The 24,676-nt window shown below is 38.7% G+C and overlaps 1 protein-coding gene across 4 annotated transcripts; it reads left to right on the top strand.

Annotated features, from left to right (window-relative positions):
* On the top strand, window positions 1-19,650 carry TLR10 (toll like receptor 10). 4 transcript variants are annotated; one of them, XM_074322324.1, is made up of 4 exons: window positions 1-2,651; window positions 7,064-7,176; window positions 15,232-15,329; window positions 16,591-19,650. In XM_074322324.1, the coding sequence occupies exon 4, from the start codon at window positions 16,652-16,654 to the stop codon at window positions 19,085-19,087; it is 2,436 nt and encodes an 811-aa protein (XP_074178425.1). In that variant the 5' UTR covers window positions 1-2,651; window positions 7,064-7,176; window positions 15,232-15,329; window positions 16,591-16,651; the 3' UTR covers window positions 19,088-19,650. The 4 variants fall into 4 exon arrangements, with proteins under 4 accessions (XP_074178425.1, XP_019597457.2, XP_074178433.1 ...); XM_019741898.2 differs by lacking the exons at window positions 1-2,651; window positions 7,064-7,176 and adding an exon at window positions 8,671-10,016; XM_074322340.1 differs by lacking the exons at window positions 1-2,651; window positions 7,064-7,176 and adding an exon at window positions 8,673-10,016 and having other exon boundaries at window positions 18,179-19,650.
* Window positions 19,651-24,676: the final 5,026 nt, after the last annotated feature.

The raw sequence follows: 24,676 nt of genomic DNA, 5'->3' as shown, positions 1-24,676 counted from the left end.
TTCTTTTGATTAGAAGGAGGAATAGAGTCCATGTGTACTGTTACTGTATATAGTATCCCTTCCTGTCTTTGAGGAACTGTTTAATAGGGCATGAGCACATTGCAGCAATGCAAGAAAATGGGCTACATCAGATTTTTTGCAACTATGTTTTATCAGATATTTTTCATACTCATCAAATACTCTCTCTGTCTACCCTTTAATCTGGCAGCCAGCTCTGGTCAGTTGTAGTTTGACAGCACCTTATCATAGCTGCCCCATGTATCTCTCACTTTATACCTTGTGCCTTCACTAATACCACTGCACAGGATGTTTGTAGAAGCTTGTTCAACCATTCTGGTATATGCACAAAGCTGGAAGTGCCAGGGATATCTCCTGAGGAGGTCCTTGACCAGTTAGGAGATGGGAGCCATCTGATAAATAGTCCTATCTTTTATTTGGGGACAAAAAAATAAAATGAGGCGTAGTCCACTGATGGATTTTACCTACAGTTATTGTGGTGATCATTTTGATACACAGAAGGTGCCAAAAAAAAAAGTATACACATTTTAAGAAAGGAAAAAACCTGTTTTGAAATTATGCTGATGGTAATCACTTTGAGCATCTCTTGTAACTGCAGACATCAAACGTGTCTTGTATGCATCATCTTTTGTTATCGGTATATATTATTACAATTTTAATATAGTTTTCTCCTTTCTAAAAATGTGTAGACATCTTTTTGGCACCCTCTGTATATCAAATCATTATAATGTTCACCTGAAACTAATATAAAATGTCAATTATATCTCAAGTTAAACAAAAAAGAAGAGTCATAGTCTACACCATTCCTCGAAGAGCCCTGACAGGATGGATCCTTACTTACCCACAGGAGTAAATAGCTCAGTAATTCACTCTTGGATTGGCTTTCCTTTCTTCTGTGTTTCATTCTCAGTTCCCTCACTCTGCAGCCCTGAGACTGCATGTCAAAACAAATGATCTGCACACAAAGCTCTTGTCTCATTCTCTACTTCTGGGAGGAGAAACCCAAGTAACACATACATATACTAGTTGTTTCTTGCCCTAAGGAACTTACAGTCAATCAGAGGACATTATATGAATCTAGATAACTAAAATAAGAACCAATGAAACAAAAATATACTATGGACGTTGGGAGACCATTTAGATCGAAGAAAATCTTCTTAGAAGTCATGGTTTTTCCACTGGGCCTTGAAAGGCTTTAAATGGATTATTCAGTGTGTGATGATGAAGAATAGAAAGCCCATTCTAAAAAGAGAAAAAAGACAGGAATGTCCAGGCATATTCTGGGACTTGTGTCCCAATTTGATTGAACCATGAAGTTTATGAAAAATGACAGCAAGGTATGAACATGGAAAGTTACATTAAGATCATACGTCAAGGGTCTTGCAAGTCAACCTTTCAAGTCAGAACTTGGGGATATAGGCAAGTCATCATTTAAATTTCTGTGACGCATAATAGTGTAAAGCAAATGAAAACCACGAAATATATGCTAAAAGTTTATGAAAGCTCTTCTTCTGTAATGAAAATTGCAAACAGAACTGGATTTTCCTGTTTGTTTTTCTAGGATGCTTGCACTTCCTGTTATAAAATTCAAGATTTCATAATCAGTACTTGCTCAGTACTACTTGTGTATTAGTTTGCTAGGGCTGATGTAACAAAGTACTGGAAACGAGGTGACAGAAACAACAGAAATGTATTGGTTCACAGTTCTGGAAGCTAGAAGTACAATACCAAGGTGTTGGCAAAGTTGGTTCCTTTTGAGAAGTGGGACGGAGGACCTGTTCCAGACCTCTCCTCCTTGACTTACACACGGCCACCTTTCCCTGGATCTCTTCACATTGACTTATACACGGCCATCTTTCCCTGGATCTCTTCACATTGACGTCCCTCTATGCCTGTCTGTGTCCACATTTCCCTTTTATATAAGGACACCAGTCATTGGATTTGGGCCGACCCTAATGACCTCATTTTTACTAATAACATCTATAATGACCCTGTTTCCAAATAAGGTCACATTCTGAGCTACTGGGGTTTAGGATTTCAATACATGAATTTTGGGGGACACAATTCAACTCATTACATCTTGCAAGTCTTAAAAAACATGTAAAGGAAGGCATAAAGTCAATTAAAGTTTATCTAACAAACTCAAGATTTTGAGAAGTTAGAGTGAGCCTATATATCTGATCTCATAAGTGATTTTAAGGTGGCTGCCAGGAGGTCAAAGTTGTATTGGTCAAGTCTCCTTGTTCCAAATTGGGAGGTGATGAATTCAGGTCAACGTATGGACACATATATACAGTAGTGAACATAAAGCTTTTACTGGTAAGTTAGAGGAAATATTGCAGAATAGGTAAAAATGCCAGCTCTGATTCAGAATGTCTGGGTTTCAATTCTATTTCCATCACTTAATTATGAATGACCTTGGACAATTTGCTTAAACTTAAGCCTAAATTTCATTATTTGTAAAACGTACCTTTAGCCAAGACCTTTTGATTTCTAAGTATCAATTAATGACTGGTTACAATATATTTCCCCAAACTGCAGAGTTTACATGGCAAGCTTTCCAAGTGGTTCTCAGAAGCCTCTCTTCCTAGGATTCAGCTAAGTGGTAGGATCCTCCTCGATCCTTCTTAAGGGTAAATGGAACTCATAATACACTAAAACCTCTCTCTAAAATCCTCTTCTAATCTTTAACTCCTCTCAGATCCTTTGACCCCTTTTATTGGCTAGAGGTCAACAAAGGGTTGTAAAACCAGTTACCTAAACTCACACTTCACTCTGGGGGCTTCTACCAAATTGAGAATAAAATATTTCAATTTTTATCAGCCTGTTATACTAATAAGATTGCAGTTGAATGGGCATTTTATATAGTGATAATAGGAGAGCAAAGTAATTTGGCAATATATATCAAGAGTTTTAAAATAATCATGGTAAGTCCACTTGTGGAAATCTATTCTAAGGAAATGTTGAAATATGGACAAATATTTATTCACATATATGCTAATTGTGGGGTTATTAACAGTGAAAAATTGGAAACACTACAAATTTCCAACAATGAAGGAATGTGCTCATTTAGTGACATGTTTTAGAACCATTAAAAATAGTGTATAGGGTTAAAATGGTAAGTTTTTCATACAATCTAAAATGGTAAGTGTTTTTCATACAATCTAAAATGATAATGTATAGGAAGTATTTTTTATTAACATAAGAGAATGCTCATATTACAATATAAATGAAAAACGTCGGATGCAAAATTGTACGCACAGGATGGTTTCAATATGTTAAAAAATATGCAGAGTAAAACATTTAGATAAAAATATACAAAAAATATTATCACTGCTTGCCTGTGGTTGGTATTTGCTTTCACTTTTACACTTTCCTGTACTTGAAAAATTTACAACCAACAACGACAACAACAAAAAATGGGGTTTAGGGAATCAAAGAGGTCTCTGTCAGAGCTGTAATTAGTAGAGAAAAGGTGATAAAGCTGGGTTCTTCACACAAGCATTCTGAAATTAAATCCTGGCTCAGTTTCTCGATAGCTCCCTGCCCTTGGATGAATTCCTTAACCTCTTCCAGCCTCCCTTTCCTCATCTGTAAGATGGGCACACTAATGGTACCTCTCTCATGTGGTTGTTACAAGAAATCAGGGGTATGATGTGTGGAAACCAGGGTCTGGTTAGTCACTCTAGAGATGGCAGAGCACAGCATGTGGGAGAAATACTCTGTACACAGACCACCCAGCCTGAATGCTGCTGTTTCCACCTCCTCCTAGTGATCTAGAGTGGGTATGCAATTCCTCTCTGCTTTATTACCCTAGTATAAAATGAGAATAATAATCATACCTGTCTCATACAACCGTTAGGAGAATTAAATGAGCTGATATATGTAATGTGCATAGAACAGTGCCTGGCACACAGAAAAAGCTCGAAAATATTAATTATGATGATAACTATGTCATTATTGTTATTATTATCTTCATTTCTTTATGCCACCAAATGTGGAACTGGAGCTGAACTGCCGATCATGTTCAGTCTAGATTGTCCCGTGCTTTCTAAGATTAACTAAAATCAGAAAAGAGACAAAATTTGACTACTTGAAAACTAGAAACAGCCCTATGTTAAAACAAACAAGCAAATGAACAGGCAGATAAACTAGGAGAAATGATAAACTAGATAAACTAGAAGTAAACTGGTAGGAAATATTACAGATAAAATTATTTTCCTTTTTTACGTAAAGAGCTAATAAACTAAAATAGAAAAAGCACTAAGGTCCCAATTGGTATCTTGGCAATGAGAATGTACAGCTCAAAACAGGATCCAGTTAGGTAACAAACCCATGAAAAACTTCAACCTCACTAGCGCAAATTGAGTGTCGCCAAAGAGTCCAGTTTGGGGGTTAGCACTTTCTTTTACTTTCAAGTAAAACCACCTGAGTCCCCAACCCACATGATCATGGGAATCCAGTCCCTCCTGAGGATTACAGAGGCTTGCTGAGTTTCCTGCTTACCCTTCATGTTCCCTCTGGACTGTTTCTTCCCAGGGCTCCCCAATATTTTGGACATGCTCATCACTGCCTCCCTTGGCTGTTTCAGACCTCTCTAATGGACTGCACCCTCATACCAAGACATAGTCACTTCATGAATTCCCCAAGTTAACACCCACACAAGAGAATGACAACTCTTAATAAAAATCCATTGTCAAAGTTAATCAACAAGGTCCCAGCACCATGACTCTGCAAGTCACGAGACAGGAGTACTACATGGTGACGATGTAGTCACTGGCAGGCTGATAAAGATATTTATGTCTCTTCCATGATAACTTGAAGATACAGGTACTTCTTAGAACTTAAATATGATAGCTCCCCTCCACCCTCCTCTTCCCCCATCCAAAGAAACTGAATCATTGGAAAATATGCTAAGAGAATTTGTAAGAAATTAGAACAAAAAGGTTAATTTGCCAATGCAAGAGAAAAAAACAAGAATAAAGAGCCTAAATCTGGGAGGTCCACAGCTATGTATGCGGTTGGTGCAAAAGTAATTACGGTTTAAAATGTTAAAAATAACACAAAAATCACAATTCATTTTGCATCCATCTAATAATAGGTTTTCCAGAAAGAGAAAATGGAAGGGGAGACATTATCAAAGAAATAAAACAAAGAAATTCCACTGAATTCCACAGTTAAGACATGAATCTCCTAACTGTGCCCAGCAAAATGAGTGGTACACATACCTTCTCTTGAAATTTTAGAACACCAAGGACAATCATCCTAAAAGCTTTCAAAGAGAGAAAAGCACATGCAAAAAATCAGAAATCAAATGTCATTGCACTTCTCAATACAATACTAGAAGTTAGAAAATAATAGAGCAATAGCTTCAGAGTTGTGTGGAAAAATTATTTGCAATTTAGAAAATTAGATCCTTCCAAACAGTCAATCACATTTGAGTCAGAACATTTAAGTTCTTTCTCCAAATTAAAATCAAAGCACTCTTTCTTAGGAAACTATGGGAGGATGTGTTTCACTACAACAGGCGTAAATCAGGAAAGAAGATGCTATGCATTCCAGGAAACAGGCGATCTATAATACAGGAGAGAGGACCAAGGACTTTCCAAGGTGGCAGAAACTCAAAGGCAGAGGATGTCAGCTCTGCAGGCGTCCTACAGAGCATCCAGTCCATACTGGAACAGGATGACAGAAGGTCACTAGAAGGTGATAGTTTATTGATAGTTTGGATCACTTAAAAAATTTGGCTTAAGAGATATTTGAGAATATGGGGGGAATTATAACAGATACATAGAAAACTAACAAAATAAAATACAAGTCAATTACTAACCAGAGGAAAACAGAAAAATGTCATCATGTATTGTAATCATAATACATAATGTCGCTTTTAGTGGTACCCCAATGTTTACCTAGCCCATAATAATGTAAATGCTAAATACTGATTTAACCAAAAGTACAAGATAACTATTTAAAAAAGTGAATGATTGAGTTAGAGAAATGATTTTTTTTTTTAAAGATATAAATGACACCAGGTACAGTGGTATGCTGGTAAATGTTTAACAACAGATTCTGGAAAAAAAAAAAGAAAAGAAGCTCTATAACAATTAACATTTTCTCCATTACTGTCATAAGTCTAGAAAATTAACAAAACAATAAAGTTCTGATTTATAGTGTTTGCCAATGGTATAAATACTCCCATCACGGTCAATTTCAAGGTACCGATGTGACGTCACTAAAGGTGGAGTTGGAAGAAAATGCACCAGTAATATATCATTGTATAGTGTCTCCATCGTAAAGTACAATAGATATAAATACCTCAAGAATGTAATAATAGTAAAATAATCAGAAGTGATGAGTTTTGAGTACCTATTATTTTGGTTAAGATAGTTTAATTACAAGTATATATAATTTTACTTTTAATAATGGTTGTTTTCAACAACTGGCTCACAAAATTCTGAAAATTAAAAACTGGTTTGCACAAGCTCCCATAAGCTGGCTCTAGCAGACCACTGGATATGTTGGAAGATATCTCAGTAAGCATGATTCACTGTGTAATAATTTCCTATTCAGTCAAAACAATGGCACATTGTTTGAAGGCAAACAAGAAAATCCAGGGAGATTCCTCCTGCTAAAGTGTCTTAAAGGATTGAGTTTATAACTCGGTCTAAGAAAAACACTAAGCAACTCGTTAATAAAGTTATGACAGTAATAACTGGCACCTGGATGAGAAATCCAGGCTTTCCCCCTTTCCTCCTCTACTCGGTTCCCTTTGCCACTTGCTTGTTTAGCCTATAAATTTTACTTTCTCTCTTCTTTTTGCCCCATTCCTTTCTTGTCCCTTGCCTTTTGTCCTAATTTTCTCTGTGTTTCTCTATTCTTCCCCTATCTTTTTGCTTCCTCTTTTTGATCTGCAATCCTTTCTTCTTTTCAAAACCTTCCGTTTCCTCTCTTCTTTTTAATCTTTCTTTAGTATTTGCTTATCCCCTCTCTTTTCTCCCCCATTCTATCTCTAATATATGTATTTTTTTCTTTCTTATCCCTAAAGCCTTTGGGATAATCTCTGAGGACCCAAGATGTGATAGATGTCTCTACAACAGGATTGTTTGCAGAGTGAGCAGGGTCAGTTGAGACAAGGAGCAGGACCTGGAGTAAGGAGAGGTGAGGAAATGAGAAATATCAATACTTGGCATCACTGGGGGAAATTCTGTGGGTGAATTAGAGTTCCAGTTTGCTGGCCAATTGTAGAATGGTCATTTATTAACTTAAGGCTCTCGCTCTATTGTCAAACATGGTAGCCCCTAGCCATGTGTGGCTATCGAGTGCTTGAAATACGGCAAATCTTAATGAAATGTCCTGGAAGTGTATAACACATACAAGATTTCTAAGACACCATATGAAAGAATATAAAATATCTCAGATTTTTAAATATTGAATACATGTAAATATTTTATATAGTGATTAAATAAAAACAATATATTATTAAAATGAATTGCACCTGTTTCTTTTTGTACTTTTAAATGTGGTTATTAGATAATTTAAAGTTACTGATGTAGCTTGCATTACTTCTCTATTCTGTTGGACAGAGCTGCTCTAGTCCTTGATAATGAAGTATTTACTAAATCTCTGCAAAGTCTTTCATAGTTTCCTGCTACATATTTAGGATCATTTAATTTATTTGTTGAAACTAAAAATTTCTCCCCTCCTTATACTCATCAAATGTAGTAAATTTATAATAAATTACTTGAACTTCCTAACCATGTGAGAATTTTGTTACATTTTATTTATCTTTCAGAAATATAATTCAGAAAAAATAAACTATGTCACTATTTTCCCTTCCTGATACTTATAATTAAACTAGATGAGTTTTGCTCAATTAACACATGCTTCATACTAGACTGTGAGCTAGCCTGCAGCAGCTTTAGGAGAAATCAACCTCAGTCCCTTCCTTCCAGAATGAGCAGGGTCATGTGACAGTGGGCAGTCTTGAGTCATGTGACTTTCCTACTTGCATGGATCAGGGACCTAGGCCTTATCAAAGGGAAGACATAAAATAATCCAGCAGATTTTCAGTCAATGGGTATAGTACCCAGTAGAGATACTCCATTTCAGATGGTGAGACAAGAATTCAATCAGATTTCTTACCGTGGGGGAAAAATCCTCAGGATGAACCTCTGCCCTGCTCATAAGCCATGACAGTAAGAAAAGACTGTAGGAAGAAATAGAAGCAAAGGCAGCAATAAAGAGAAGCTGAGAGTAGAAAGAGAAGCATATTGAGGAAGAGTCAAAAAGAAGTTGAGTCATAATTAAAATAGAGGATAGACTTTGCCCACTTTGGAGGGTACAACAAGATGGCCTGACCACCAGGGCCATTGTGGTAGCCATTGTTCCAGGCTACCATTTTTTTCAGGTCTCTGTGAGGACTGGAAGTGGCTGCTGTAGTATCTTTAAAATAAGGAAGGCTTCATCCACTTGAAGTAATCCAAGGCTGTCTGTTCATTGCAATTTATAAATGAAGAAAGAAATATGATAGGCAGAATTCTGAACTCAGGAGAAGCCTTAAGGGGAGAAATGTATGTCAGAGTGTATGTGTGTGTGTGTGTGTGTGTGTGTGTGTGTGAGAGAGAGAGAGAGAGAGAGAGAGAGAGAGAGAGAGAGAGAGAGAGAGAGAGAGAGAGAGAGACAGACAGAGACAGAGAGAGAGATAGAGAAAGAATGAATTATTATGGTAGATATTCCTAAAGCTATGAAAGAAGAGAGGGCGAGAAAAAGGAACAGAAAAAGGGGAAAGAGTTTTGAAGGGAATAAAAAAGTTATAGCTCAAAGTTATCAACCCATATGGTTCTGAGATTACTATTCTTATTGCTAACTGCAAATAAGGATTAAAATTTTTAGAAATTCCAGATGAAGGCAGAGGGAACAGTATATAAACTCTTGGGCACCCAGAGTACTGAAAACATGGGCTTTGGAGCCACACAGACTAGGTTTTAATCCTGATTCCATCTGTTACTGGATGATGATGACCTTGGGCAAGTTTCTTGTTCTCTCTGAACTAGTTTTATGATCTGTCAAATGGGAATTATGTATGAATTCCATGTAGTTTGCAGTGAGGATTAGCCAATATCTTGTATGCAATACTTCCTATTCTTTCTCAGCACCACTTAGCCATCCCATCCAATCTGATGGGTAGGATAACTGATCTGAACCTTAAAGGAAGGGTACCATCAAAGTGTTCGAAGATGCTGTGGGAAACAGCATGGCAGTTCTGCAAAAAACATGGAATTGCCATATGACCCAACAATTCCACTTCTAGGTAGATACCCAAAAGAATTGAAAGCAGGACTCCAACAGACATTTGTATACCCACATTAATAGCAGCATTATACACTATAGCCAAAAGGTGAAAACAACCCAAATGTCAACTGATGGATGAATGGCTAACAACATGTGGTATATACAATGACTATTATTCAGCCGTAAAAAGAAAGGAAATTCTGATACATGCTACAACATGGAAGACCTTCAAAACATTATGCCTAATGGAATAAGCCAGTCACAAAAGGACAAATATACGATTCCCCTTACATGAGGTAGCTAGAGTAGTCAAATTCATAGACAGAAAGTAGAATGGTGCTTATCAAGAGCTCAGAGGAGGGGGAAATGAGGCATTACCATTTTAATGTGTATAGAGTCTCAGTTTGGGATGATGAAAAAGATCTGGAGATGGACAGTGGTGATAGTTGCACAAAATTGTGAATGTACTTAATATCCTTACACTTAAAAATGGTTAAAATGGTAAATTTTATGTATGTGCATTCTACTGCAATTTTTAAAAAAATGTTGTAAGATTATGATGAATTTAGGCAATACGTAATGCCACTAGCATGCAGTAGAGGGCAAAGGAGCTTAGGCTTCACAGAAAACGTTGATTCAACGGCCCCTGCAACCAATTCTGGCACCATCCATGATTCGTCCGCACCTGCCACTCTGCAAGTCTGGGGGTAAGAACTGTAAGCTTGTTTACTGTAACAATAGCATTAATCTAAAGATTAATGATTAGTGAGGCCTTGGGGCTATTGATCTGATGAATTATCTTGAAGATACTTGAGGGCTTGAGTTTCCTTTCACTGGTTGATGATTAAAGCTGGTCAGTCCTTGTACCCAGAGGGGATGGTCCCAGGCATTGAGTTTCCTCCAGCTTTCGTTTTCCTGTGATGCGTGTTGCTAACATCTGCTGTTTGGCTATTGAAAGCATATTTATTGCTCCTTTACTAGTTTAAAAGTTCCGCATTTGTTTTGTATGTCTACAAGTATGGGCACGTCTCATGGATTTTGTAAAATGTAGATCTTGTTCAGTTTCCTTGAGTCCAAAGTGACCAATGATGGCCATGTGGCTGCTGTTGAGAATGATTTGTAGCATCTAGGTGTTTGATTCCTGGAAGAGCTTTCTCACAGGCCACCTACACTGATCTGTGAATTCGAGTTCTGTGCACTGAGTTTTATTTCAATTCTTGTGAATTTATAACTTTTAATGCATGAAGGCAAAGTCTCTTGAACTTTGTGACACCTAACAGTGTCCCATAGCAGCTGGAAACCACTTCAGAGAGAGAGGGACATGGGGTTGGAAGAGAGGAAGAGGCCACTATGGCAGCTAGCCCTGACAGTGGAATCAACCTTGGTAATCTAATCACATTCTAAACTCCTTCATTTCAGGGTTCAAAATGCCTAGAGTGTTGGTTCTGGAAGGGACTAGATAGGACTGTGTTCTAATCTGTGCTCTATGACTAATTCTCAGAGTCACCTTAGGCAAGTCACTTAACCACTGGGCTTAAACTCCTCCATTTGTAAAATAGGGATAAAATATCCACCGTTTTGTTGGGTTGTTCAGAGGATTGAACAAGATAGTGTCCGGAAAGCATTTAGCTCCATGCAAGGCAGGTAAGAAACACTCAAAAAAAAAAAAAAGTCAGTGATTCTTACTCTTACGTTGCAAAGATCATTTAACATTCAATGAGTTTTTAACCCCTTTGTCATTTTCTTTGCATCATTGGGAAAAGAGAAATTACATGATTAAGTATTCTTTGACAAACCAATAGTCATTTCAGGGTGTCTTTTGACTTGGACTTTTAAATCATAAGCTATTAAAGAAAGTGATTCTGTTTTTCACCTGCTGTCAGCATAGTAGTAATAGTAATAGGGATATTATAAATATATATTATTTATTGATTGCATATTTCATCAAAAGTTTATGTTCTATTTTTTAAAACATTTTAATGAAATGCCATAATGCATATGCATTGCCTGAGACAGGACCTTTTTATTATATTAAGAGAACTTTAAAAAGTTAGTTTCTCTTCCTTCTTTAGAATAAGTTCAAAATAAGGTTGTGGTATTGGGCAGGGAGAAGAGGTGCGTAAAAAACAAAAGCGATGGCATCTTAGAGATTCTAGAGAAAGAAACTATGTTCGATTTTTGTTGCATTTTTCAAGAGCCATAGCTCACAGACCTATAAGCTTAAAGTAAGTTGCTACAAATTGAAGTATTCTGTGAGATGATAATATTAGAAACATCTTAGTCAGCTTATCACTATGACTGCTAGTGTCCTGCCAAGCCGTATTCGACTGCGACAGAAGGAAAAATCAGTAATACCGATCCTGTCTCTATGAAAAATTTTGATGTTTCTTCCTTGTGAATTTTTGCATTGTTTTTAATTTTTAAAAATATTTTATTAAAACATTACTTATCTTGATTGCTGAGTTTCCTGATGTCCCTTAAAATTTGTGCCTGATGTCACCCTTGTCTTGGCTATCATAACTGCTAGCATTTGTGGCACAAGTGACACAGGTGATTTATATACATGATCTCTTTTATGCCTCTTCACAAAACCCATTATATGGATGAGAAAATGGAACCCTTCAGCAGTTAAATAAATGATCTAAGTTAACACAGCCAATGCGCAGCTAAGACTGGACTTGAACACAGATCTATCAATCCTTAACACTAAACTTATTCTCTAACTATCATACACTGCACCATATCAGGAATTCACTACACCTTCATTCAACACATATTTTTGAGAGCGTATCCTAGACCATCTTGTGCTAAAAGATACAAAACTGAAATAATTCATTCATATGTATGTTAGAAAGAGTATTCTCTGAGCATGTGCTATTTGTCAGATACTATTCTTTGTGCTGTGGATATAGAAGTGAATAAGATTGTCGACTCCCTTCCCTCATAGGCATGAGAAGTGGGGGAGATAGTCAATAAACAAATAAGTGAACAAAAGTTTCAGATAATGGTAAGTCCTCTGTTTAGGAGAGAAATAAAATAAGGGGATGTGCTTTGTCTTGTGCACCTGAAACTAATAAAATAAAATAAAAAAGAAAGAAATTATAAAAAATAAAAAATAAGGGGATGTGAACTAAGAGCAAGTTGACCACTTTAGGTGGTCAAGTCAGGTCTCTTAGCGGAGACAAATTTTAAGCCAAGATCGAAATGACAGGAAAGATCCAGCCAAGGAAGGATTGGGGGAAGAGCATGCCAGTCAGAAGGAAAAGCTGGTGCAGAGGCCCCTAAGGTTGGAGCAAGGAACCTTAGTTCCTTGTGGTGTGGCCAAGGAACAAAAGAGGGCCAGTATGGCTGGAGTGTAGAGGACCAGCGGGTAATATGAAGTGGGATCCCAGAAGGAAGCAAGAACATTTCATGGAGGGTGTTGTAATCCGGTATTAGGGGTTCGGGTTTTATTCTAACTGTGATAGGACATTAGTTAGCACCAAGTCTGGCTCCTATAACAAAATACAGAGGCTTAAACAAGACAGTGTTAAACATAATGGCTAAATACGTGTCTGTCCTTGTAAGTAATTGACAGAAAACCTAAATTGGGTAACATTTGCAAACTTACTCATTAGGTTCTTTGGACTGTGTATTAGGAAACTTTAAAGAATCAATATGACTTAATGAGATATACTTTCATTATAATTCAAGGATTATAACATATTTTGAAAACAAATTTACCTTGACTTACCCTAAAGAGACAAAAGAGTAGAGCCCAGGCTCTGGACTCACTGTGTATTAAGTTAGTGACTGTGAGGCAGGTTATATGACCTCTCTAAGTACTACTATCCGTATCTGTAAAGTGTGACTAGTGATAGCAGTTACCTAATAAGGTGGTTGTTGTAAGGATTAATCTATAGAAGTTAGTATTACTTAGCTCAATGAATGCTAGCTGTTCTTACCCCGAAAGACATAAAGTGGCCACTGTCTCATTTGCATGATAGAGTCAATATGGAATGGAGATACTATCAGACTTGCTGAATAGATATGAATGTATAGCTTCATCAAACAGAACACGTTATTCAAATCATCTTAAATGTGGGTAATGGATTAAAATTATGGTACTGGTAACAATTTTATTTTGCTGGATTTCTGAAGCCTAGGAAATTACTGTGGACATAAAGTTGCATCAGAGTCTCTCTTTTCATGTTCATAATGATTCTTATATTGACCATTGGATGCGATTTTAAGTGTTATACGAAAAGGAGATGACCAAGGACTACCTGGGATGGACAGGAAGAAAGAAAAATGGAAGCAGTATCTCAGTGGAAAGGTGAAAGCCCTAGGCCAGTTCCAGGCTACCATCTTCTCAATCCCATTCTCACCTACTGCCTTTCCTGCCCCTCTTTCACGAGCACACAGCGGACAAAGAATATCAAAATCAAAATTTTCTCTTCGCAGTCATTTCCTGTTGTTCTTATTATATTTTTATATTAATTGTTTTGTATGAAACAGTTTTATAAAGTATTTTCATTTTTAATTATTTTGGGAAATAGCAACATGTTTTCTAGAATTTCTTCACTTCAACACACATACACACACACACACACCAAAACAAAAACTGGGGAAGGTTCTAGAGAAAGAAAAATCCAGATGAGAGTGAGAGTGGGGTAATAGTCTAGGTGTCCTTTTACCTTAGATCTGCCAATTTTGTCCCCTTCACCACACTTGCATGGGTGCATGCGCACACACACAGCTTCTCAGAACAATGGGACAACATGACCAGTACAGAGAAGTCTTACTACACCATGTTCTTCCTGCGGAGTATGTTGTTCCTCCTGCTTGTCTATGGGAGTTGACCAGTCTGAAGGAGACTGAGGGTCAGCGTGTGCTGGATGCACGCAAGTTGAAGCAGGAAAACTCTCACCACTGCTAACTACCTTCCCTTCGTGGTTTCAGAGTGCCTGGTGTAGAACACAAGGTTGAAGAGTTTACTAATTTAATATCAGAATCTAACCACTTCTCACCACCTCCCCCACTACCTTCTTTTTTGCATGAATTACTCAATCAGTCATGTCCCAGGGGATCTTTCCTACCAGCCTTGCACCTCGGCAGTCATTTCCACCCAGCAAGCAGAGGACTCTTTAAAATGTACATCAGAAGCTGCCACTCTTCTACTCTAACTCCCCCACTGGTTTCTTATTTCAATCGGAGGAAAATTCTGAGTCTTTACAAGATCTGATGCCTTCAATTCATTCCCCAACTCCAGGCTAATCATTCCTCACATTTTCCAAGTATGCTCCCACATCAGGTCTTTGAACTTGCACTTGCTGTTCTCTCTCTCCAGAATATTCTTTTCCCAGACAACAAGTGGCTTGCTCCTTCACTCCCTTTAGGTCCCTGTATGAAAGGCACCGCGTCGGAGAGATTTATTTTTGACAACCTTATAAAAGTATCACTTCCCAGTCGCTCTCTATCCCCCTTATCTTAAAGTTAGTTTTGTTTCTAGTCCTTAACATCACCTCAGATATAAATTTATTATCTCGTTTATAGTCTCTCTTTTCTTATCCCTTACTAGAATGTAAGCTGTGTTGGGACAGAAATTCTGTCTGTTCTATTCCCTGCTATATCCCCAGTGCCTAGAAAAGTTTCTAGCAGAGTAAGTACTTAATAAATGTCCTGAATAATGAATATGGTGAGAATCCAACCACCTCTGTTCTGTGTCTAATCAAACAACTTGAAGCCTGACTCTTAAAATCCCCACAATTCTGCATCCACAAATTTCCTTATCTGCGAAATGCAGGAAATCGTACTTTCCTCACAGAGTTTTGTGATAAATAAGTGAGATAATATCTATCAAGAGTTTAGTATGCATCTTGGCACATACAAAGCCTCCAAGAAATGGAAAACGTTTTTATCATTATTATTATTATTTGGCAGTGATCCAGACAGCTTTTGCCACCAACCTGAAAACATGGAGGCATAAGGACGGGAACCATTCTGTTTATTTCTATGTTTTGGACCCTCTATGTATATGGGTAAGTGTTGTTGAAAGTCAGATATTAACTCCAGGGAGTCTCTATGTCCACAAATACAGTAGCTGAGCAATACCCCATGACGTTAATTAAGGAGCCCACAGTATTAGGAGATAAAAAATTATTATCACTGAGAACTTATGTCCACACAAAAACCTGCACCTGGATGTTTATAGCAGCTTTGTTCATAATCACCAGAACTTGGAAGCAATCAAGAAGTTCTTTAGGAGGTGAATAAATAAACTGTGGCACATCCAGACAATGAAATACTATTCAGCTCTACAAAGAAATGAGCTGTCAAGCCATGAAAAGACATGGAGGAAACTTAAATGCACATTACTAAGTGAAAGAAGCCAAGTGAAAAGGCTACATACTGTGTGATTCCAATTATATGATATCCTGGAAAAGACAAAACTATGGAGACAGTGAAAACATCAATGCTGGCCAAGGGTTTTGTGGGGGTGGGGAGGAGGTGGGGGGAGATAAATAGGCAGAGCACAGAAGATTTTTAGGGCAGTGAAAATACTCTGTAAGACACTATAATGATGGATACATGTCATTATACATTTGTCCAAACTCATAGAATGTACAAAACTAAGAGTGAACCATAATGAAAACTATGGACTTTGAGTGATTACCATGATCAGTGTAGGTCTATCAATGGTAACAAATATACCCCTCTGGTGGGGGATGCTAATATTGGGGGATGCTGTGCATGTGTGAGGGCAGGGGGACATGGAAACATTTCTGTACTTTCCCCTCAATTTTGCTGTGCACCTCAAACTGCTCTAAAAAAAAAAAAAAAAAACCTTTTAAAAATTACTTTCAATTTTCTTAAAGCCTTCAGGCTATCAAAAGGGAATGTGAGAGGAAATTGAATATGACCTGGCAATGAAGTTCCTAAGCTGAACTGAGAGAGAGGCACTTCTGCCGACTATTATATTAGGTTGGTGCAAAAGTAATTGCGGTTTAAAAGGTTAAAAATAATTGCAAAAACCGCACTTATTTTTGCACTAACCTAATATTTCTCCCTTTGGGGAATCCAGACTTGTCTCAGTGATAGGGCTATGGCACAATAACTGGCTTGGAAATTTATAAGCCAAGCTCTGAGATCAAGTCAAAGACTCAATATATAGGTTGGGAACCTATTACAAACCCTTGGTGAATATAGTCAGATGTTGGCATTTAAAAAAAAAAAAAAATGAAAGCCCTACAGAATTTAACAAACTGCATACCTACTTAACACAGTTTGCTGTCTTTCTAGGATCTGAACTCATCTTCATCATTCATATAACAGAACCGGTGATAAAATCCTTGGAATTACAATGAGATATATCAGAAGCATTTCCATATTTTGTAATATTATTATGTCAGTGCATGGCTGGGCTTCAAAGCTGCCAGAAGAAAGGGAATTGACTACCAACTGCTCCAACATGTCTCTAAGAAAGGTTCCCTCAGACTTGTCCCCAATGACAACCACACTGGATTTATCCTACAACCTACTTTTTCAACTCCAGAGTTCAGATTTTCATTCTGTCTCTAAACTGAAATTCTTGAGTCTATGTCATAATAGAATCCAAGAGCTGGATATCAAGACCTTTGAATTCAACAAGGAGTTAACATATTTAGATTTGTCTTACAACAGACTGAAGACTGTTACATGGTATTCCCTGAAAGGTCTCAGACATTTAGATCTTTCTTTCAATGACTTTGACACTATGCCTATCTCTGAGGAGATAGGCAACATGTCACACCTGGAAATTCTAGGTTTGAGTGGGGCAAAAATACAAAAGTCAGATTTCCAGAAAATCTCTTACTTGCATCTAAATACTGTCTTCTTAGGATTGAGAACTCTTTCTTATTATGAAGAAGGTAGCCTGCCCATCTTAAATACAACAAAACTTCACATTGTTTTGCCAATGAACACAAATTTCTGGGTTCTTTTGCGTGATGGAATCAAGACTTCAAAAATATTAGAAGTGACAAATATAGATGGCAAAAGCCAATTTGCAAGTTATGAAACGCAACAAAATCTTATTGTAGAGCATTCCAAGACATCTATTCTATCGCTTAATAAAGTTGATTTACTCTGGGATGATCTTCTCCTCATCTTTCAATTTGTTTGCCAGACTTCAGTAGAATACTTTCAAATTCAGCATGTGACTTTTGGAGGCAAGTTTTATCTTGACCACAATTCATTTGACTACTCAAATACTGTGATGAGAACTATAAAATTGGAGCATGTACATTTTAGAATTTTTAATATTCCACAAGAAAGTGTCTACTTGCTTTTTACCAAAATGGATATAGAAAACCTGACAATATCAGATGCACAAATGCCACACGTGCTATTCCCTAGTTATCCTACAAGATTCCAATATTTAAATTTTGCTAATAATGTCTTAACAGATGACCTGTTTAAAAAACCTGTCCAATTGCCTCATTTGAAAACTCTCATTTTAAAGAACAATAAATTAGAGACATTTTCCTTAGTGAGTTGCTTTGCTAACAACACATCCTTGAAGCACTTAGATCTGAGCCAAAATCTGTTACAACATGAAAATGATGAAAATTGCTTTTGGCCAGAAACCCTAATTGCCATGAACCTGTCATGCAATAAATTTGCTGATTCTGTGTTCAGGTGCTTGCCCAGAAGTATTCAAACACTTGACCTGAATAATAACAAAATTCAGACTGTCCCTAAAGAGATTATTCATCTGAATTCTTTGCAAGAGCTAAATCTTGCATTTAATTTTCTAACTGATCTTCCTGGGTGCAATCATTTTAGAAGGCTTTCAATTCTAAACATTGAAATGAACTTAATTCTCAGCCCATCTCTGGATTTTTTTCAGAGCTGCCGGGAAGTTAAGACTCTAAATGCAGGAAGAAATCCATTCCGGTGTACTTGTGAATTAAGAGATTTCATTCAGCTTGAAAAACGTTCAGAGGGCATGATGGTCAAGTGGTCAGATTCATACATTTGTAAATACCCTTTGAATCTAAAGGGGACTCGGTTAAAGGATGTTTACCTTCCTGAATTATCCTGCAACACAGCTCTGTTGATTGTCACTATTGTGATTATCATGCTCGTTCTGGGGATGGCCACAGCCTTCTGCTATGTACACCTGGATCTTCCCTGGTATCTCAGGATGCTGGGTCAGTGGACGCAGACATGGCACAGGGTTAGAAAGACAACCCAAGAACAACTCCAGAGAAATGTCCAATTCCATGTGTTCATTTCATACAGCGAACATGACTCTGCCTGGGTGAAGCACGAATTGATCCCTAATCTAGAGAAAGAAGATGGTTCTGTCTTAATTTGCCTTCGTGAGGGAAACTTTGACCCTGGCAAGTCAGTTGCTGAAAATATCCTAAACTGCATTGAGAAAAGCTATAAGTCCATCTTTGTTTTGTCTCCCAATTTTGTCCAGAGTGAGTGGGGCCAGTATGAACTCTACTTTGCCCACCACAATCTCTTCCATGAAACTTCTGACTACATAATTCTTATCTTACTGGAACCCATTCCACTCTACTGCATTCCTACCAGGTATCCAAAGCTGAAAACTCTCATGGAAAAGAAAGCATACTTGGAATGGCCCAAGGATAGGCGTAAATGTGGACTTTTTTGGGCAAATCTTCGAGCTGCTATTAATGTCAACTTATTAGAAACCAGAGAGATGTGTGAACTACAGACATTCTCAGAGCTGAATGAAGAATCTCGAGGTTCTGCAATCTCTCTGATAAGAACAGACTGCCTATAAAACTCCACCCTCCTCTAGGGAAATTGGGGCCTATATACACTGTTGGGATATAAACTGATAAAACCTTTATGATGACAATTTGGCAATATTTATTAAAATGAAAAATGATCATTCCTTCATGTCAGTTTCTCAAAGGATTTCTAAGAATGTATCCTACAGAAACACAAGCTTGCAAAGGTTTATGTCAAAAGATGTTTTTCCCAGCATTGCTTATAATCATGAAAAAGTGAAAACAGCTCCAATATCTACAAAATAAGGATGGATTCAATAAATTATAGTATATTGATGCAATAGAATATTAGGCAACCATTAAAAAGAATGAGGTAGCTCTATATTTGCTGGTATAGAGAAAATTATGTTAATTTATTCATTGAAATAAAAGACTAAAGGGCTCTATACCAGTGCAGTGGTGTAGTAACAGTGGTTTGGGTCTGGGAGGTTGGATTACAGGGAGCATTTCGTTTCTATGTTGTATATGTCTCTAATGTTGGAGTTGCTTAAAATAAATTTGTGTTTCTTTTATACACAGGAAAACAACAATAAAGATAACTTTTTAAAGCCTACACATCCTACTCATTTTGCTTCATTCTTCCTTAGTCTCACAGGTCATAGAAGGAAAACAAGCTTTCCTGAATTTTGCAAAATTATATTTCAAAACATGTTACTTCCCTGATTAGAAAATTTTCTATGGCTTACCCACATGACAAAAGATGAAAATGCCACGCTCCTTTAAGATCTGACACCAATCTCCTCTCACCTCCTTGAGCGCTATCACATTCTTGGTCCGTCCCCAGAACATTCAGTCTTTTTTCAGGCCCCCAGACCTTACTTAGCATTTGGTATCATGATTTCCTATAATACCTTTCCACCTTGGTTCATTCAGGAACTCTTACCTATCCTTCAAGGCACCATTGAAATGTCAACTCTTCTTTGAAATTTTCCTTACTTCTTCCCCTGAGCATGATGCCTTGTTTCTCTATAACACTTCAAACATATCTGATCACCAAACTGATTATGTATGTTTTTAAAGTTTCCCTTTCTCACTCAACTCTGAGATCCTCAAAGGCTAGGACAAACTTCCCTCTGCCCTTGTATTAGCAGCAGTGTGCTCCATCCCGGGTTCAGAGACAGTGTTCAATGAATGTTTACGTTGGGTTAGCTAGAGGAACTTCGACGGGACTCAACTGGCTTCAGGATAGATAGTGGAATTTGAAGGTAAATTCTGAGAAGTTGGACGGGAAGATCAGGAATAGGTTAAAGCCAGGTGAGAAGACAGAGAGTCCAGAATTGAAGGATTCCTGAGTACAGTTGGAATCGTGAGAAATTGCCAATATTCAGTTGCTCTGGACGTACAAAAACATCTATTTTATCTCATTCAACCTAGTAAAACTTACTAGATTTTTGGGTAAAATTGGGCTCTGCATCTACATTACTTCCATATGGTTGTGATCTTATGAATTCCAAGTGCTAGTTGTCAAGTGAAAAATTATACTCAGGATGGTCAACCTGAGAGTACAGGAGAGAGTTGGATGTCAATTGCGAAGCCAGGTTGCTACAATTTGTCCAGTGGCCAGTCTACTCTGAGAAGCTAGCGCTCCGCAACCTTGAGGCTGAGTGTCTCTTTTTCTTCCTGGTGAGCCCGTGGTCTGTTTGGTAGAAGGGGAAACCCAAGGAAACCACAGTGGGGTGAGGGCAGAGAATGGAGTGAATGCCTTTCCTCCCAGGCTCTCAGCAATTGGGCTGCTGATACTAGTGTGATTCACGACTTCTGATGAAGTCAGACAAATACTGTATAAGGATCTTGTAAATCCTGAGTAAATTACTCAGTGTGAGACTCTTGCCTTTAAAGATTAATTAATTGGGAACATGCAAAGTAGGCCATGTTTGGCCCAAAGTCACCAGGATTCAGTTATTTAATCCATGGTAGAATCCACAGTTTAGTAACATGTTTTTTTAAATAGAAATATTTTATTACAATTTAAAAAATAGCATGTTAGGCTTAGCTCTCAGCAACTTCTTGTTTCAGCAGCTGGACTACCCTTAAATCTTACCTGTCAGACAATTGTACTGTTCCTTTCTCAGAAACGTTAATACCATCCAAAATTTCCTAATATGCTTGGCTTTGACTCTTATGGCTCATAATAGGAGAAAGTGAATTTTATGAGTTTAATGGCGGGGCATGAGACACAAGTAGCTCCCAGCCTCATGTTAACCGAATGATATACTTCTACCTAAGAAATATGAGAGTTCAAGTGACCCATGAGAGGGAAGTGAGCGTGCACAGGCTGCATGCTATTAACGGAAGCCCGTGTGACAACTTTGATCATGTTTTCAAAATTACTTCAGATCTTGTAAACTTTCAAGTTCCTTGTTATATCCTTGCCATTTGTCAACCTGAAGTTTCTTCCATTTTTTTCCAAGGATATTGAGCTCTATGTCAATGCGATTGAAGTCTGTCTGTGGATTCCTTAGGGGGCCTTCACAATTATTGTGCATCTCTGCAGATAAATGGCAGGATTTTCTGGACGTCAATAGACCATGTGGCAAAGAGGTCTGTACTAAAATGTGATCGTAGTCCTCGAATTCTAAGTGGTTTGGTGGAAGAAGGAAAGAATTGTAAATCTAACTTACAGCAAATGTTCCCTAAAGTTCGACTCCTTTAGCTATTAAAATGAACCAGTCAAGAAAATCATAGACTTGGAATATTTAAACTGAATGAGAATTTAGAACTTATCAAGTATAATTCTCAGTTTCAAATGGGGAAAGTGAGGCTTTAGCATTTTAAGTAACTCACCCAAGCGTAAGGTCAAACATTAACCTTTTACCTCCTAGATAATGCTTTTCTTTCCAATCCACAATGAGGTGGCTTTTATTTTTTACATTTGATTTTATTGTCTTGATCCTTTCATTTCCATTCCCACGATCAGATCGCTGGACGGAGCCCTTCCCATATCCTGACTATATTCCCCTTAGTCATTTGAGATCTGAACTCTCCCTGCAGCCTCTCTGCACTGCCAAAGCAGCCTGTATTTGCCACCTGACTTACATCCCTAAAACAATCTCATTCTGTCAGTAACCCACTATGAGGCTGCTCCTCAGATTGGCCACCCTTTGTCCCCAAGGCAGACATGTCCTCTACATAAAGAATGAAGAATAATTGGGGGCGTGGTTTCCCCTGGAGGTTTGGAGAACAACTCTGCTGGTGATGCTTCCCATGGTCCCTCAGCTCAGGTTTTCACTGGTGTGCCCTGACACCTGGTATGCTGCCGGGATTGATCCAAGCCATCTACCCAGCCACCTGAGGATCTGATAGTGTGTTCTGAAGTCCCTATAGGCAGCAAGCACAGTGAACAACTCACAGTCATGAGTAAGGAGGTGGTCTACACCCAGACATCTATTTCAATAGCCAGTTGATGACACATTGCTTCCCTTCACAGACAAAGGATCATGGAACTGCTGGAGTACTTTGTGTTCGGTTGCCCAAGGACAAAGGTGCGGTGAAAGGTGGGGTTGTTCAGGGTCTGTGTGACCTTCTCGGCTGGGGCCTTCTCGCCAGCACAACTCAGACAGCAGCCACAAGTCTCCTTCTTCACAATGAGAAGTATTTGTCTTCACAATGTGTCTTGTTAGTGGTGTCCAAGCTGGCTCAGGGGTAAATACTAACAATGCATGTGCATAGTAAAAATTATTTTTAAATATCTGAATTAAAATTCAATGGGAGTAGATTCTAACTCCATTCACATTTGCCCAAAACATGTCAATATGACCTTTGCCCGTCACATCTTTGCTCCAGTCCTATTACTAGTGAAGGCTTCCTAGATGGCCTAGTTGAAAATGGTAGCACTCATTCTCCATCTTCCCTGCTTTTTATTTCTCCACAGCACTTGCCACCTTCTAGATTACTGTATTATTTTTCTATTATCTTGCATATTCTCTGTCTTCCCCCACTAGAATGCAAACTTCTTTAGAGAGGAGACTTTTGTCTGTTTTGCTCACAGATGTTGTCTCCACCTCTGCCTGGAATAATGCCTGGCACATCGCCACTCTCCAAGTATTTTCTGAAGGAAACAGAGTTTGTCTGCGGACCCTTTGCTGACTGGCCTCCTCTGCTCTTCTGAAGTCCAGCAGAACAGCCAAGACTGCCCACGTCAGTGTCAGCCTTCGTTGTTGTAAACGAGTGACGTAGATGGTACTCGTCAGGAGCATTCCTCACCGTCAATAATTGTATATTTTCTTACACTTTCAGGGAGCTGCCATCACTGCATTGTCTCTGCCCCTACCCCCTCGCCCCCATCTTGGGCTGTTCTCTTCACTTCTTCCTGTTGGCATCTGCTTGATCTCAGGGTTTGCTGTGGGTAGCCCTTGCACTATTTCAGAATCTGTGGATTATATGGATCACCACAAATGGGGTTTATAGGTTTTCCCCATCACTGTCCCCGTGCTTGTTGTATCAGACTTTCAAGAAGAAAAGGGAAGTGCTGGGCCAATTAAGGCCTCAGCCTTAGAGCCCTGCCTCCTCCCCTACCCACAGCTCTTTGGAGGACTTTTCTGGAATTTTCTAAGTCCTTCTTAGGGCCTGGTACTGCGAGGACCGGCCGTGTTCTCTGAGCAGGATATCCCTGACCCAGACCCACACCCAAGCAGACCCTGGTCTCCGTTTTTCCCCTTTGGGGTATTTTATGACTTTCTACCTTGCACATGTGGTCAACCAGGTATCCTGAGGCACTCTGGAATTCATCCCTACGGGGCCCTCTCAGAGACTGGTGGTTGGGCCATTTGAGGTGGACAGTCCAGCAAGATCACTCCTGCCAGCCAAAACAGTGTGAGATCACCCAAGACTGAGCCACCAGAATGGTGCCAACATGCTGATTTGGGGTGACTCTCATGTTGAACACAAGATGATTTTAGGGGTCTGGACTACCAACAGTTTACCATCAATCTTTAGGCTTGACCCACCTGTGTGGGTCTGTGTCCATCTGTGTTTTGACTGTGGTGTCACAGCACCTGAGGAGGGCATACATGGTGGGGTGGCAGATGTTCTCTATCCTGCATTCCCACTAGTCCCCCTGCCTCTGGCATCCAGGTGATAACTGCCATTGCTGCAGGCTCTGTGCCATGTATTAGGTTTTCCTTCAAGGATGACTTTCAAGACTGAACACTAATGGGCCTGTTAGCCAATGTCCTGTCTTGCCTCCCATTGACGTGCTAACATTGTGCTCTCCCTGTCTGAAGTCATGCTGATGAGGGAAGGACATACCTGTGGGAGTGGGACTGGGCCTCTCTCTTCACACACGGGCCCCTCACCTACTCTCCCTGCTGGTGGTCCCGTGTGGAAGGCAAGGGTTCAGTCAGCATCAAAAGTTCCCATTCTAGGAATGCAGTGATTACCACCTTAAGTCCAAGAGAAGACACAGCTGGAATGTGTCTTGTTCTATGCTTACTCCATAAAATTCTGAATGGTAAACTTAATAGGACCAGGACACAAGTATCAGTTCCCATTTTCCTGCATACTTGGGGGAGGCTTGCATCAGCGAAGCCCAGTACTAACCTTTGAGGGACAGTCATTGCAAGGCAGTGTGGAGGGATGAT

Source organism: Rhinolophus sinicus, linkage group LG02 (assembly GCF_036562045.2).
Source record: "Rhinolophus sinicus isolate RSC01 linkage group LG02, ASM3656204v1, whole genome shotgun sequence".
In the NCBI taxonomy this organism is placed as follows: domain Eukaryota; kingdom Metazoa; phylum Chordata; class Mammalia; order Chiroptera; family Rhinolophidae; genus Rhinolophus; species Rhinolophus sinicus.
This window is presented reverse-complemented; position numbering and strand designations above follow the sequence as displayed.